Source organism: Gymnodraco acuticeps, unplaced genomic scaffold, assembly GCF_902827175.1.
Source record: "Gymnodraco acuticeps unplaced genomic scaffold, fGymAcu1.1, whole genome shotgun sequence".
NCBI lineage: Eukaryota > Metazoa > Chordata > Actinopteri > Perciformes > Bathydraconidae > Gymnodraco > Gymnodraco acuticeps.
Genome location: NW_022989957.1, coordinates 184,052 through 196,714, shown reverse-complemented (window position 1 = coordinate 196,714; position 12,663 = coordinate 184,052). Strand labels below are relative to the sequence as shown.

At 42.2% G+C, this 12,663-nt stretch overlaps 1 protein-coding gene across 1 annotated transcript in view; it reads right to left on the bottom strand.

The window, feature by feature from the left end:
• Positions 1 to 12,663, bottom strand: part of LOC117542842 — a gene marked incomplete at its 3' end in the record, with an annotated part of 61,197 nt that overhangs the window by 44,261 nt on the left and 4,273 nt on the right. The window contains 1 exon segment of the mRNA XM_034210712.1: positions 11,874 to 11,903. Within this exon segment, the coding sequence (XP_034066603.1) occupies positions 11,874 to 11,903 (30 nt within the window).

Here is a 12,663-nt window from a genome sequence, read left to right as displayed (position 1 = left end):
AACCTTTATTAATCCCAGAGGGGAAATTCAGTTGTACAAAGCAGCAACAGAGTAAGCATGAAAAAACAGGACAGCAAAGATTCACACAGATTAATAAAATCAAAAATAAATAAAATCAAGAAAAAATAGAAAAAAATATGAACTTTTCTCGGTTAAAACTGCAGCAGGTTTAAGCTTCAGTTGCACAAACAAGGCCCAAAGACCTGAGACAGTAAGGGGAAAGGCAGATCTAGGATCAGGTGACTTTGAGCACACCTGACACCTGAACATTGAGGGGATGTCAATCTGCCACAATACCGCACAGAGGGCAGAATGAGGGAAAGAACAAACAAAGAAAAGCACGCCCCCTTCTGAGATAATATAGAACTACAACTTATTTTTCTTCAACCGCAGATGAACACCATTTCTTATCACTGTGTCAGAACTGAAGTGCATCCACTGGTACTGAGCCGAGTACTGGAGGGTGGTGTTTTTGAGGAGGGGGACTACACCGCACTTTCCTCAGTTGGACAGTTGACCTAATAGATCAACATAGTGTAATATTAACTAAATGTATGCTCTCTAAATGACAAATAACCTTTTCAAACTACTTACAAGAAGTTTTCAAAAGAGAACCGGAGGGAATCCTGAGAACTAATAACACATCCAGCTTTGTATTTTTTTAAGTGAATTACCATTATTGTCATCCATGAGGAAGACTCATCAAAACCAAAATCAAGTCATGGTACAAATGATTACTCCTCAGCTACACACAACACACACTTGCCACCTTGTTCAGCTCTGATGTTACAGAAAGACAGTTTGATCCCCGAGTGAAATATAGGCGATTTGAAAGTGTGGGCAGCTGCCTGGTGTCTTTTTCATCCCTAAAAGCAGTATTCCCCAGTGAGCTGCAGGCATGACTCAGACTATTCTGTGAAGGCCCGACCGCCTCTTCCCAGAAAGCCTGAAATAAATGGCTGTGTTCTGGCCAGGCTGCCCGTCAGGATCACTGAAGGGGACAAACGCTGCTGCGGTTCAAGAGCCACGGACGTCGCTTTTAGACATTTGGAGAAGATGAACAAAACAGAATATTATGGGAGTGAAGCTACTGCCTGATTCTAAACCACAAAGTCAGCAGCAGTGGAACTAACTTTTGAAAATGGGATCAAAGATGTACTTAATTTACTACACAGCTTAGTATACAATATGTAATCTTTCAGCGGTGGTGTTACATTTGCACTCTCCACTGGTTTAACTGACAGGCACAGCATCAGCTCGGTGTGCTTACCTCAGCACTTTAACTTTGTTTCCGCATTATGTGCATCAATCTACTTCATATTGTGTGCATGGCAGCCAGGTCGTGACCCTCGGAGCGTTGCTGTACACAAACCATTATAGCCCTACTGTTGGACCATAAGGAGGGAAGGAAACACATTTGTTCCATTGAATAAACTGTGTTAACCTACTGTCCTATTAACATCTGATATCATGCAGCCCTATGATGCCAAGGTTCCATCTCCACCTTTTTCACATGACTATGCAAATTCATTTAGCAGTGTCACTTTCTGGCAGGAAGGGTTCAAGAGCTACCACAAAATGCTTTACATTTTCCTCAGTAGTTTAAGTGATAGGGCACCGGCGCCAGCATAGCCACTTAAAGAGGACATATTAAGCTCATTTTCAGGTTCATATTTGTATGTGGTGTCTCTACTGGGACATGTCTCCATGCTTTAATATTCAAAAAGCTCTTTATTTTTCTCATACTGCAGCACCTCTTTTCACCCTCTGTCTGAAACCAGAGCCCAGTCTGTTCTGATTGGTTAGCTAGCCGGCACTGTTGTGACAGTGGCGAACCGTGTCTATCACAACTTACTGTTACAGCAACTGGAATGAACCTATTGGCATTGAACCTTACTGATCCTCCACTGCCATAGTGTCCTATGGTTAACCAACTCCAGCCAGTATAAAGACACTGCGGCTTACAGTGGGTATCAGCAGCAGGAGCATAGGCCTGTTCCAAAACAAGGCGTCATCTGAAACACAATGTGGTCCCAGGTCACAGGTTAACCCCCCGCACAAAGCTCAGGAGACATCATGGGTCCAGCTCCATATAGTAACACTGCTGCAGGCCTGCCAGCTGTAAAGCCCACAGAAACCTATTATACTCCATTTTTATGGCAATGACAACAACTATCAATGGGGAAAAAGGGACAGGGTCTTTTTTCTAGAACGTTTCTCATTGGTGGACAAGATGGTGGCCTCTGCATATACATGACAATGTGTGTGCCGCTGTAACATGCTAAGCTCGCAGGATGGGCCATCCATTGGAAATAGAAAGGCTAAAACAAGACAGCGGTGGAGGACCGAGGCATGCTGGGAGCTTTGCAACAAGCTCTTCATGTATTGTAGAGCATGGGAAAAACACTTGAACCTTTTTCTTTGCTCCTTATCACAAACAAAGGATATGGACTCTTCAGATGAGTCCTTTAATGAAGGAAGAGAGGAGTTAAGAGTGACTTTAACCCAGATTGATCAAGGCAAGGATTAAATATGGCTTCCTTCTTTCTGGAGAGCAGCCCATCAGCACTACACATGACACTTAGCCCCGCTGTATGAACAACACCCAAGAGCTTTGGTCACCGGAGACGTACACCGAATAAAGGGGCAGTTCAAGACTGGAGTTTCAATGTGACTTTTCCGCAGCAAATTATAGCATCTGAAACAAAGCAGTTTATTGGATAGCTAAAACAAGGTAAATGGGTAAATAGGTAAATCCAGCTTCATGGAGGTCAGTTTTTGTTTAAAAAGTTGCGTTTATGATGGAATTTGTGCTGCTGTTGTTGGTAAAGCTTATCCTTTGCCCACCCAAACCTCTAGATTAATAATTCAGCTCTCTACGACAACAATAAAAGAACATTATACCCTTCATAATGGTAGGATTTATTGCAGGATGTTTCTCTAATAAACTGACAGTGTTTATGTTGGGGACCACTAGTCCTATTGAAGTGTGAGTGAAGCTAAGAACCAGCAACGGCAGACGGGCGACCAATAAAATGCCTTTCAATACGTCAGATTTCCTGTTAAACATTGTACTTGAACACACCAGCTATCTGACCATGCATGGAGGTTCTGCAATCGCCTGATTCCAGACTTCTGAAGTGTAATCCACATTTTCTACTTATTCAGCCGCTCGAAGGTTTTGAAGTTGAGCTCATTGATAGCCATTTCCTTGGCTGAAGAAAGAGTTGGCCAATGAAAGCTTTGTCGTTGGGCTTAAGAGGACAAAGTCCCGATAAGACAATATGCAACTCTGGGACAGGAAGTGATCGCAGAAACACAATAACAAGGAGAGTGGAGTTTAAGTATAGCACAGGGTGGAGGGGCCTGTTTAGTTGTTCTCACCTGCATGATGTCAGTAGTCTGCATGTCTGCTCCAGACAACAATGTGGGCACAGAAACAAAGCGAACCAGCCGACCATTTCACCCCGCTGTAAACTCATTTAAGAAGCCCAGAGCACTGATTGAATCAAGTGAGAGAAACGCAGTGGGCCCTCCATATTTTGTGAGTAACCAACAGTTACAGGAGGAAATCATCATGCATCCACTCCTTCATTTGCATAACAAGGGTAGCAGAGGCCCGATCAACTCTGTGAACCTTAAAAGAGCGTGCTTGTGGAAAAGAGCCCCTCCATTGCTCTCCAAAAGTAGCAATTTAACACTTCAAACTATAGTATGTGAGAGGGACATCCTAATCATCTGTCCTAAGCTCTGCCAGGTTGATATGTGTTGTCTTTCAGAGGCATGCATCTCCCAAACAGTCTTACAAACGGTTTAGTCGTTTGTTTGTGCACAATACGCAGAGCTGGCTGCAAACATGCAAGAAGCTGTGTGTCGCAAATAGCAGTAAAAACTCAAATAACCTATTATGGTTATTGGAGTGTTCCCTCTTCTGTAGTTTGCTAAATTAGTTTTTGGGCAAGTAAATAGTCTTCTTTCAAGTGTACTATGTATTAATTTATTGAGCTATACTTAAATCAGGTTTTAAAATGGTTTGACTGATAGAGATCATGCAATGTTATTATTTGTTTATTGATTGTTATGAACCTGCCTGAGGAGCACAGATGGAAATGAGCTATTAGCTATAATCTGGCATCTCTTCTCTTTGCTGAGATTAATGTTTGTGTATGCATGGTCCTTCAATAAATACAAATACTTCAAAGGGTAAAATCCCAAGTTCCCTCCAGAGGGAAACGCCTCCATTGGACTCCTTTGTTTACTTCCATAACATAGTGACATCACTATGCACTTCTCGCGCTTCTATTGGCTAGCACACATTGTGCGTAATAGGCTAAGGGGCGGGACATCTTTAAGCCGTTGACCAATCACAACAAAGCCGGCCAGCTAACCAATGAGAGAAGACTGGGCTCTGGTTTCAGACAGAGGGTGAAAAGAGGTGATGAACTGTATTTCCAAAGAATGCCCCTAAAACCTGAATAGCACATTCCACATGTTTTGATGGAAAATGCTTCAGTCTCACTTAGACCTTATTCAGAGTAGTTTGTTAACACGAACCGTATCCAATTTGGTTCGTGTTTTTATAACGATGTTATATTCTTGTACTATTAGTCAGCATGTAAACATTGTCAGTGAGTCTTGTTAAAATGTTTATGGACAGATACAATCCCAGCAGAATGCAAACAGGCGTGTGTTCTCCCTGAAAAGGTCAGGCTGTGTGCTCTAATGAGCAGAGAAGACCAGCTGGACACATTCAAGAGCAACAGGCTGGTGAGAGGAGCAGCTCCATCCCAGCTGAGAGCCAGTGGAGCAGAGCTCATTAACATGGTGTGTCATTCTATGCTCCTGCACAACCATGAAAAATGACCCTCAGTGTGATCCCTCAGTGGATTCAGTGGACAGGATCCTCCACAGAGAGGTTTTTACTGCCAACTTGTCAAAAGAATACAAAATAAATCACGTCAGTTCCCATGTCTGCCCCAAGCACAGTCTTTTGCTGTCAATCTCACGTATACATACACACAGCTCTGTTGTGCCGGGCTGGAGGGCCAGAGAAACCTAACAACCGGGCAGAGAAACCACAGGTCCAGAAAAAGAAAAGTCAGTCGTTACACTCCCTCATTTCATCCTCCTGTGAGAGGAATGCTTTCTTTGGCTCTCCCGTTTCCATTCTGCTTGCCTACCGACCCCTTTTTCTCTTCCTCTCTATTTTCAGCCGCTGGATGAATTTGGGTTAGAGGTGGATCAAAGTAACACTACTCCAAAGCCCTGAACTCATACAAACAAGTGATGTCATGCACATGCTGGATGAGCGTACCAACGTGATAGCAGACTGTCAGCTGCTCTGGGCCTTCAGAGAGACCAACACATAACCCTGCATGACAAAAGTCTTGTAATACAATATATCTTAAAGTCGTTTTTAGAGTCGACACTGAGTGAGAGGTTCAACTCCTGCAACACTTAAACTGAGTAGTGTTCAAAATATAATGTTGCACATGCATGTACAAATCAACACAACAGCCAGTAAGAGTGCATTGCTGTATATATGTTCATAAGCAACGGACCAAACAACATTCTTGCAACTTAATCTCTACTTTTACCGAGTTGATTCTTAGTAACAGTTGGCATACATGCATAATTATGCTATGTGTATGTATGGGAAGAATATGCAATGTTAAAAGGTGTATTGTATTGTCTGTCAGGTGGATGAAGCTGCAGTTATTCAGAGTCACCTGAGCTTTATGATGATCAACATACAGTTAGTCCCTGAGGAAATACAAGGGGCAAACAGTTCTGGTATCCATAATAATGGGAGTTCAACTGATGATCTCTTGGAACTGAAGATATATGTTGTTAGATACGTGTACATGTTTAAATATCTCAGATTTTAACCTTTTAAATGGCAAATGATGCTGATTTTCAGGTTCATATATGTATTCAGTTGTTATAATAAACATCATTCATCATAGGAAGTCTGTAAGCTGTTCCCCGACAGTTAGGAAGTCGGGGATCAACAAATTAAATAAAAAAGGGATTTGGAACAGCCCAGAGAGTCAAATCGGGAGACTACAGTGAGGGAGCATGGGAAATGGGACAGCTGAGTGTTTCCCCGCCGCGCATTCCCCTCAGCTTGGCTGGATGTGAAATGAGACACATTCCTGAGTATCTCTCTTGTGTCAACTTTGCAACTGTGTGTTAGAGCCTGGACAGCAGCCCGTCACCCCACCAACCCCCCAAAACCCCTGCGAGAGGAATGTGACGGCTGCGCCTCCACACACTGATTTACTGATGCGTGCGTGCGTGCAGAATTCTCACACAAACATGTAGCATGGAGGAGGAGCAGTAGAGTGTGCTCACATTCTGAGTGTGCTTGTTTGAGGAGAAAGAGGAAATAGAAAGGAAATGAAGATTAATTTCATGGTGATCTTCCATAAGAAACACCCACCTTTCAATTAGCATTTCTTGGACCTAGCATGGCACTGGACGATCCACGGGTGGGTTCAGACACAATTGGGTCTGTGCTCAGAAAGTGGGAGGATGTATTTGAGGCATCCAAGGGTTTGAAGTTGACTCTTTAGAGCTCGGATGGACATAAAACTGGTTGAATGCAAAGTACGAAACATGAACGACTGTTTAAAAAAAATCGCATTATTTGATAAAAAAAGTGTACAGAAGTCAACCATGAAGTACTTTCTAGAAACGTTACGAGACATTCAGCAATTTAACCGAGCATACTTTCAGATTCTTTGTCTTTTTGTCATCCATTTTGCTGCCAAAAAGCCTTGGGAAAGAAAGGGAACAGATATAAATATACAGCTGTCAAACCTTCATCAGGAAGACGGTTGCGTTTTATTTTTTTTGCAAACTAAAGCTCGATCTTTTGTTCTATCATGAAGCAACACACCTTGCTTTTTTTGGGGGGGGAAACCCTATCCCTTCCGGACAGTTTCTGCTTACCTGTGCTTTAGGAGCACCTGTTCACTCCTGTGTTTTTATACGATGACAAAGAATATTTCTGTTTCACAATGCTGACAAGTGTCAACCGCTGAGGCCAATGGAAAGTAAATAAAGCCATCCAGAGTTTAATAAAAGAAGCCTTTCAAATAGGAATATACAGGGATGAAGAAAGACTTCCGGGACAAACAGGTCTCCCCACCTCAAACCTGACCCTAATCTATTGTGGTTAACAAAGAGTGCAGCTGTAGAAAGGGCTTTTGGCCTAATTCCTTGATGCTCAAAATGCCAAGCAACCCAGTGCATGTTCAGAGCCTCCCCGTGCTCCAGCAGCACAACATGTGTTTTGTTTTTATAACTTGTCAGCCATCAGAGAATCTGCTCAGTGGAGTTCCGGTCGAACAAAGACAACACAGCTCAAACACAGTGGAACTAATGAGGGAGGTGGTTACGTAACAATCTCCTACTGTTGTCACATAAAAAGACTCTGTGGAGCCGAACTGCTCTTCCTCCCCACCCCCCGCCCTCTCGCATTTTCTCACGTTCACACTGAGAGAAAGTCTCACCTGGGCCATGCTGCAGAAACATCCTGAGGAGGCTCCAGTTGGAGACTCAGGGAAACCCGAAACTGTCTGTCTCTCCGCCGCAGGATTTATGCAGCCCGACGAAATAAAAGAAGCGCATGAGAAAGAGGAGAGGGGTGGGGGGGGGGGAGGGCCGTAGGGAGGAGAGGCTGTCCAGCAAAACACAAGCTGTTTGTAAAGTGCTGTTTCTGGGTAGCACTTTATAATCCCTCCTTTGCAGACAAGCAACTGTTGATTCTAGACATGTCCTGTTTTATTAACGCAACGAGTTACACATTTTAGCATTCAGTATAGAAAGAGGGGCATAGACGACTTCGGAAAGCCACTATCAACACACACACACACACACACACACACACACCACACACACACACACACACACACACACACACACACACACACACACACACACACACACACACACACACACACACACACACACACACACACACACACACACACACACACACACACACACACACCACACACACACACACACACACACACACACACACACACACACACACACACACACACACACACACACACACACACACACACACACACACACACACACACACACACACACACACACACACACACACACACACACACACACAGATGTTCTGCCAGGCAATCCTTCAGAGCATCATCAGATAAAGAATGTACAGAATTCATTGGAAAGCAGACATGCACAAAACAGCTTTGAAGGTAAGAGGAAATAAAGACTACAAGCCCTTAAAGAGCCGGTCCGAGCAGACAGTCATGAAACAAGGAACAGAAAATATTCCAGACTTTCACATTTCTATCTTCTCTGAATACGAACCTCTGCCATCAGGACAAAGGTGCAGATCAAACCACTGGAAGCTATCGTTTGTTCAACCTCCATCAAGCCTATGACACTAATGCTATATCATAGTGAAATAAAGGAATGTGCATTTTGTACAGAAGCATTTCACAAATTTCAGTTGTCAATTCGCTCTGCATCAGCCAATCGGTTTGCTGCTCCCTCACTGCGAGTTGGACCCAGGTACCCCTCAATAAAAACACACCTGTTTGCTATCCTGGCTACAAAATGGTGGAATGAGCATCCATTGATGTCAAAACAGCAGGTCGACAAATCTTCGTCGCAAACTGAAAATCCATCTGTTTTTCTTGTACCTTGGCCATTAAATAAAAGCAGGATAATGGTTTGGCTTATTTAATGCAAAAATATCAGAAATAAGAGTTTGTATCTTTATGGTTCATTGCACTTATTGTGAGTCGCGTTGGATAGAAGCGTCAGCTAATGAAATGTGTTGGAAAATCAAATGTCTTGTATAAGATGTTGTAATGCTTTATTTGTGGTGTTTTCAATGTAAGGCGACAAACAGTAACACTGTGCCTAAGACTAATTTCCCCCACGTATAATAACGTTTAGTCCATACTACTTTAAGTGTCTTCTCTAACGACGTTGTTCCAACCAACTAAACATTCTTGAATTCTTTATAAATCAGGGAAGGTCTCAAATTGGGGAACCAAAGGAAGCTGACAGTCGGTGTTTCACATTCATTGAGGTGAAATAAAACCGTTAAAAACAATATGGGAAGCAGCTCAGTGCTCCTATAAGATGCTATTGACTCAGGAGAGACAGAGAGAAGCCTGTGCTGCTGTATTCTGCTGTAGGGGTGGTCGATGAAAATATAATAATCTATTAAAAGACTTATTTTACTGCAGGAACAGTGAAACGTTACCTGCAGAACTGACCGGCTCTAAAATTAGCCCGTCAGCCACAAAAATCCCTGTGCTGAGCAGTACAACTTTTAAATGCCTCCGGAAATATCAGGGTGGAGTGAGCTGTAGACATCTGACAATCTAAATATGTGGAGTTTCTTTTCTTAACTGAAAAAGGAATTTGCAGCAGGTAGAAATTCAGTAAAGTAAGGTATCAAAAGTGACCTAAAAGTAGACGTTTGCTAGGGATTATGAACAAGCTGTAAATCAATCGATACAATATTTCAATTAATTGATAATGAAATCATTAAAACACAGAGCTATCATCAATATTGTGCTACAATAGTTTGCACAACAACAAGAGATTAGGCTCACCCGCTAGCTGCATGATGTAAAAAAAAGTTGATCCTCTTAAAACACGTGAAGTCGCACACTGGCTCTGACACTGATAATCTGCAGCGGACTGAAACACACACACAGGCCCGCTGCGCTGCTCCATGCCAGACTCTTTAAACGCCCCACAGAGAAGGTGGCAGTTAGCGTTTGGCACCGCTGTCGTCCTGGCAGATTTAAATTCCCAAAGCCCTTTGAGATGCCTTCAAACATAAATGCACTTCATCCAGCGCGGTGAATGAGCGCCACTGAGGAGAAGACATGCAGTCACCAGGAGAAAGTGGCCAGTCTGTGCAGATTCTGGATCAGCTGCACTGTTGCTAGGCTTGAGGTTTTTCCTCACCAAACATTTGTTTTAACTGCAAGCACTTATTCAGTTTTTGTTTTTAATGAAAGAATATCTGTAGGAAATCGACACGCCCAGGCCAATTTGAGTGGATTTAAAAATATGTGATGTCCCCTAAGAAAAAGATTAAGAAGAAAAACAGTGCTTTCAGTGTCTAACAATTGTGAGTGATATCAGACCATTGATTGGCTTTTATCAGCTTTTATCACTACAATTGTAATTGTTTAGATTAGGCAAAATTAGCTTAATCTATCCAAAGGCACATTTTGAAAAAACAAGTGCAATTTGATGGTTGCAATTTGAAAAAAAGGTTAAAACTATGAGTCAAAATAAGACAAATCGTATTAGGGTTTATGAAACAAACTTAATTTGTAAGATGTGATTTAGGAACAGACTGGGTTGAGCTGAAGGAGTAGATGAAGACAGCTCCCACAATTCATTGCTGCTGTGGTTTCTGAGCTGTGACCCAGACTTAACTCCTTATACTTCTGTAAATTACAGAGGAGCCTCCTGATAGCGTTAGCCCACACTGTGTCCTCAGAGTGGGAATGGAGTTTGGTTTATGGACACAATAAGCTCCGCTCCTCTGGGAATCCACCACTGACAGTATGAGCCCAGATATTTGGGTTCAAGCGGGGGTCACAGCTCCATTTCTCTCACTCACACTGCAGCGTGGAGGTACCCAAACAACAGAGAGGCATCACAGGGGATTTGTAAAGGCATACGCACTCTGACTACACGTTGAGACGTTTTATCTGACACAAGGTGGTTTTCTAGGCTTTTCCTTGAAGTCACAGCACGGAACAATTATGTCCTCTTTTGACAGAGGGTATCATAACTAACACCAAAGAGTTACAAAGCACCACAACCAGGCCATATGGTTTCAACTACTCAGTCAGTAGCTGGGGTCATGAGAGCCTTTGAAACTCATATAAAAAGAGCATTAGCAGTGATCCAGAAAACATTCAACATTCAAAGGCTGGATCAATCATCGATGTTATGGTTTAGTCTCAGCGTCTGGACTTTAATAACCAGGTTATTTGTCCCCTATGCCTGGCATTAATAAAAAACAATGTTCTTTTTTATTTACCTCATCTCAAATCTGTGTCAAAGTGAATTTAAAATGATTGTACCCCACAGTAAAGTAAAACAATGATGCTGATAGATGAAAGTACAAATAGGCACATAACAGGTTACAAAAGCACTTATAGGGGAACACAGACGTCTACAAATATAGTGTTTTCTGTATTTCTGTTACCAACACAGCCACACACATGTTCATTGAGTGTATGGTAGGTCTGCTCTATTAAATCGTATTTTAAATCGCAATTACGATTTTGGCTTGCAACGACTATGAAAACAACATAATCGAAATAAAACGATTATTTTATTGGTTTTTCAAATGAATTATACTTAAACTTCAGGGTAATCAACTGTTAAAAACATACTACACAATGGATGTTTTCAAAGTAAATCGTTTTTAATAATCGTGATCTCAATTATTGACCCAAATAATCGAGATTATGATTTTTGCCATAATCGAGCAGCCCTAGTGTATGGCATGATTCACTGATCTCATGTCGAGGCCCTGAATCTTTTTTAATGAAGCTACATTGGGCGGATGTATCCAGGTAGTATGGTGTTCACCTTATTCACCCTTTGAATCCTACCTTTAAGTGTTGAAATGTAAGGCTTTGAGTGGGCTGAGCAAAAACACTGATCTCTATGATTGCCAACAGGGTTATGTTCACACAGGTTTAATATTCATGCAGAGGCATAAGACTACAGTTTATAATGTCTGTGCTGTGTCAGATGAATCTGTCAACAAAGGAAAGCCCCAAAACAACTAGTCTGAAGTAGACAAGATAAAAGAAGGATGTTCCTACCTGTGGAGGGGCAGACTGGCATCTGAGTTTCTGAGGAGACAAAACAAAGACAAGTGAGGCTTTTGTCAGACATTTATAAGATTTTAAAAGAATACTCATGCGGTCAGTTCTGATTCACAGCTGTTACTGTAACATACTTTCACAGCCAATACTTCTCAAACCACATCTACTCTCCTTCTGCACTGTCTATTTACATGATGTGCTTGGTATGTCTTTTGTCAGCAAGTGGCTATACACACAGCCTCTCTAGGGTGGTTATGATTACATACGTCAGTCAAAAGTACCCTCCAACTTTTCATGACTTTCCTGCTAGAGAAAGCAACTTTTAGAGCCACTTCCTGAGCCTACAGTTGGGCTTAATCCTCAGAGCAGCAGGAGAACTCCTTTCAATAAGTCACTGTGTGGCCTCTTTGTCGCCAGGTGTTTTCAGAGCAGCTCTCATAGACTCTGAGTCTCAGTTTGAAGTTTCAACAGCAGCAAAAGAGCATAAAACGTTTCATTGGTGTTCTCACAAACTGCGTGTTAACCCCCGCACTTCTTAAAGATGCAGTCACTGACACATGTGGTTCCTCTGTTGTGCTTTGAAGACTGAAACTCCACATGAAGACTTGACACAATAAAATGAACACAACACTATATCATGTGTTACAGTGCGGGTGATCATGGGTAATAAATTGCTCAAATGCCAGTCTTACTGGATCACGTCTGTGCTAATAAGCTGGTGCTTATTAAGCCATGCTGACGTTGAAAGGCTATGATTTAACAAAAAGAAAAAACCAGAAACAGAGCA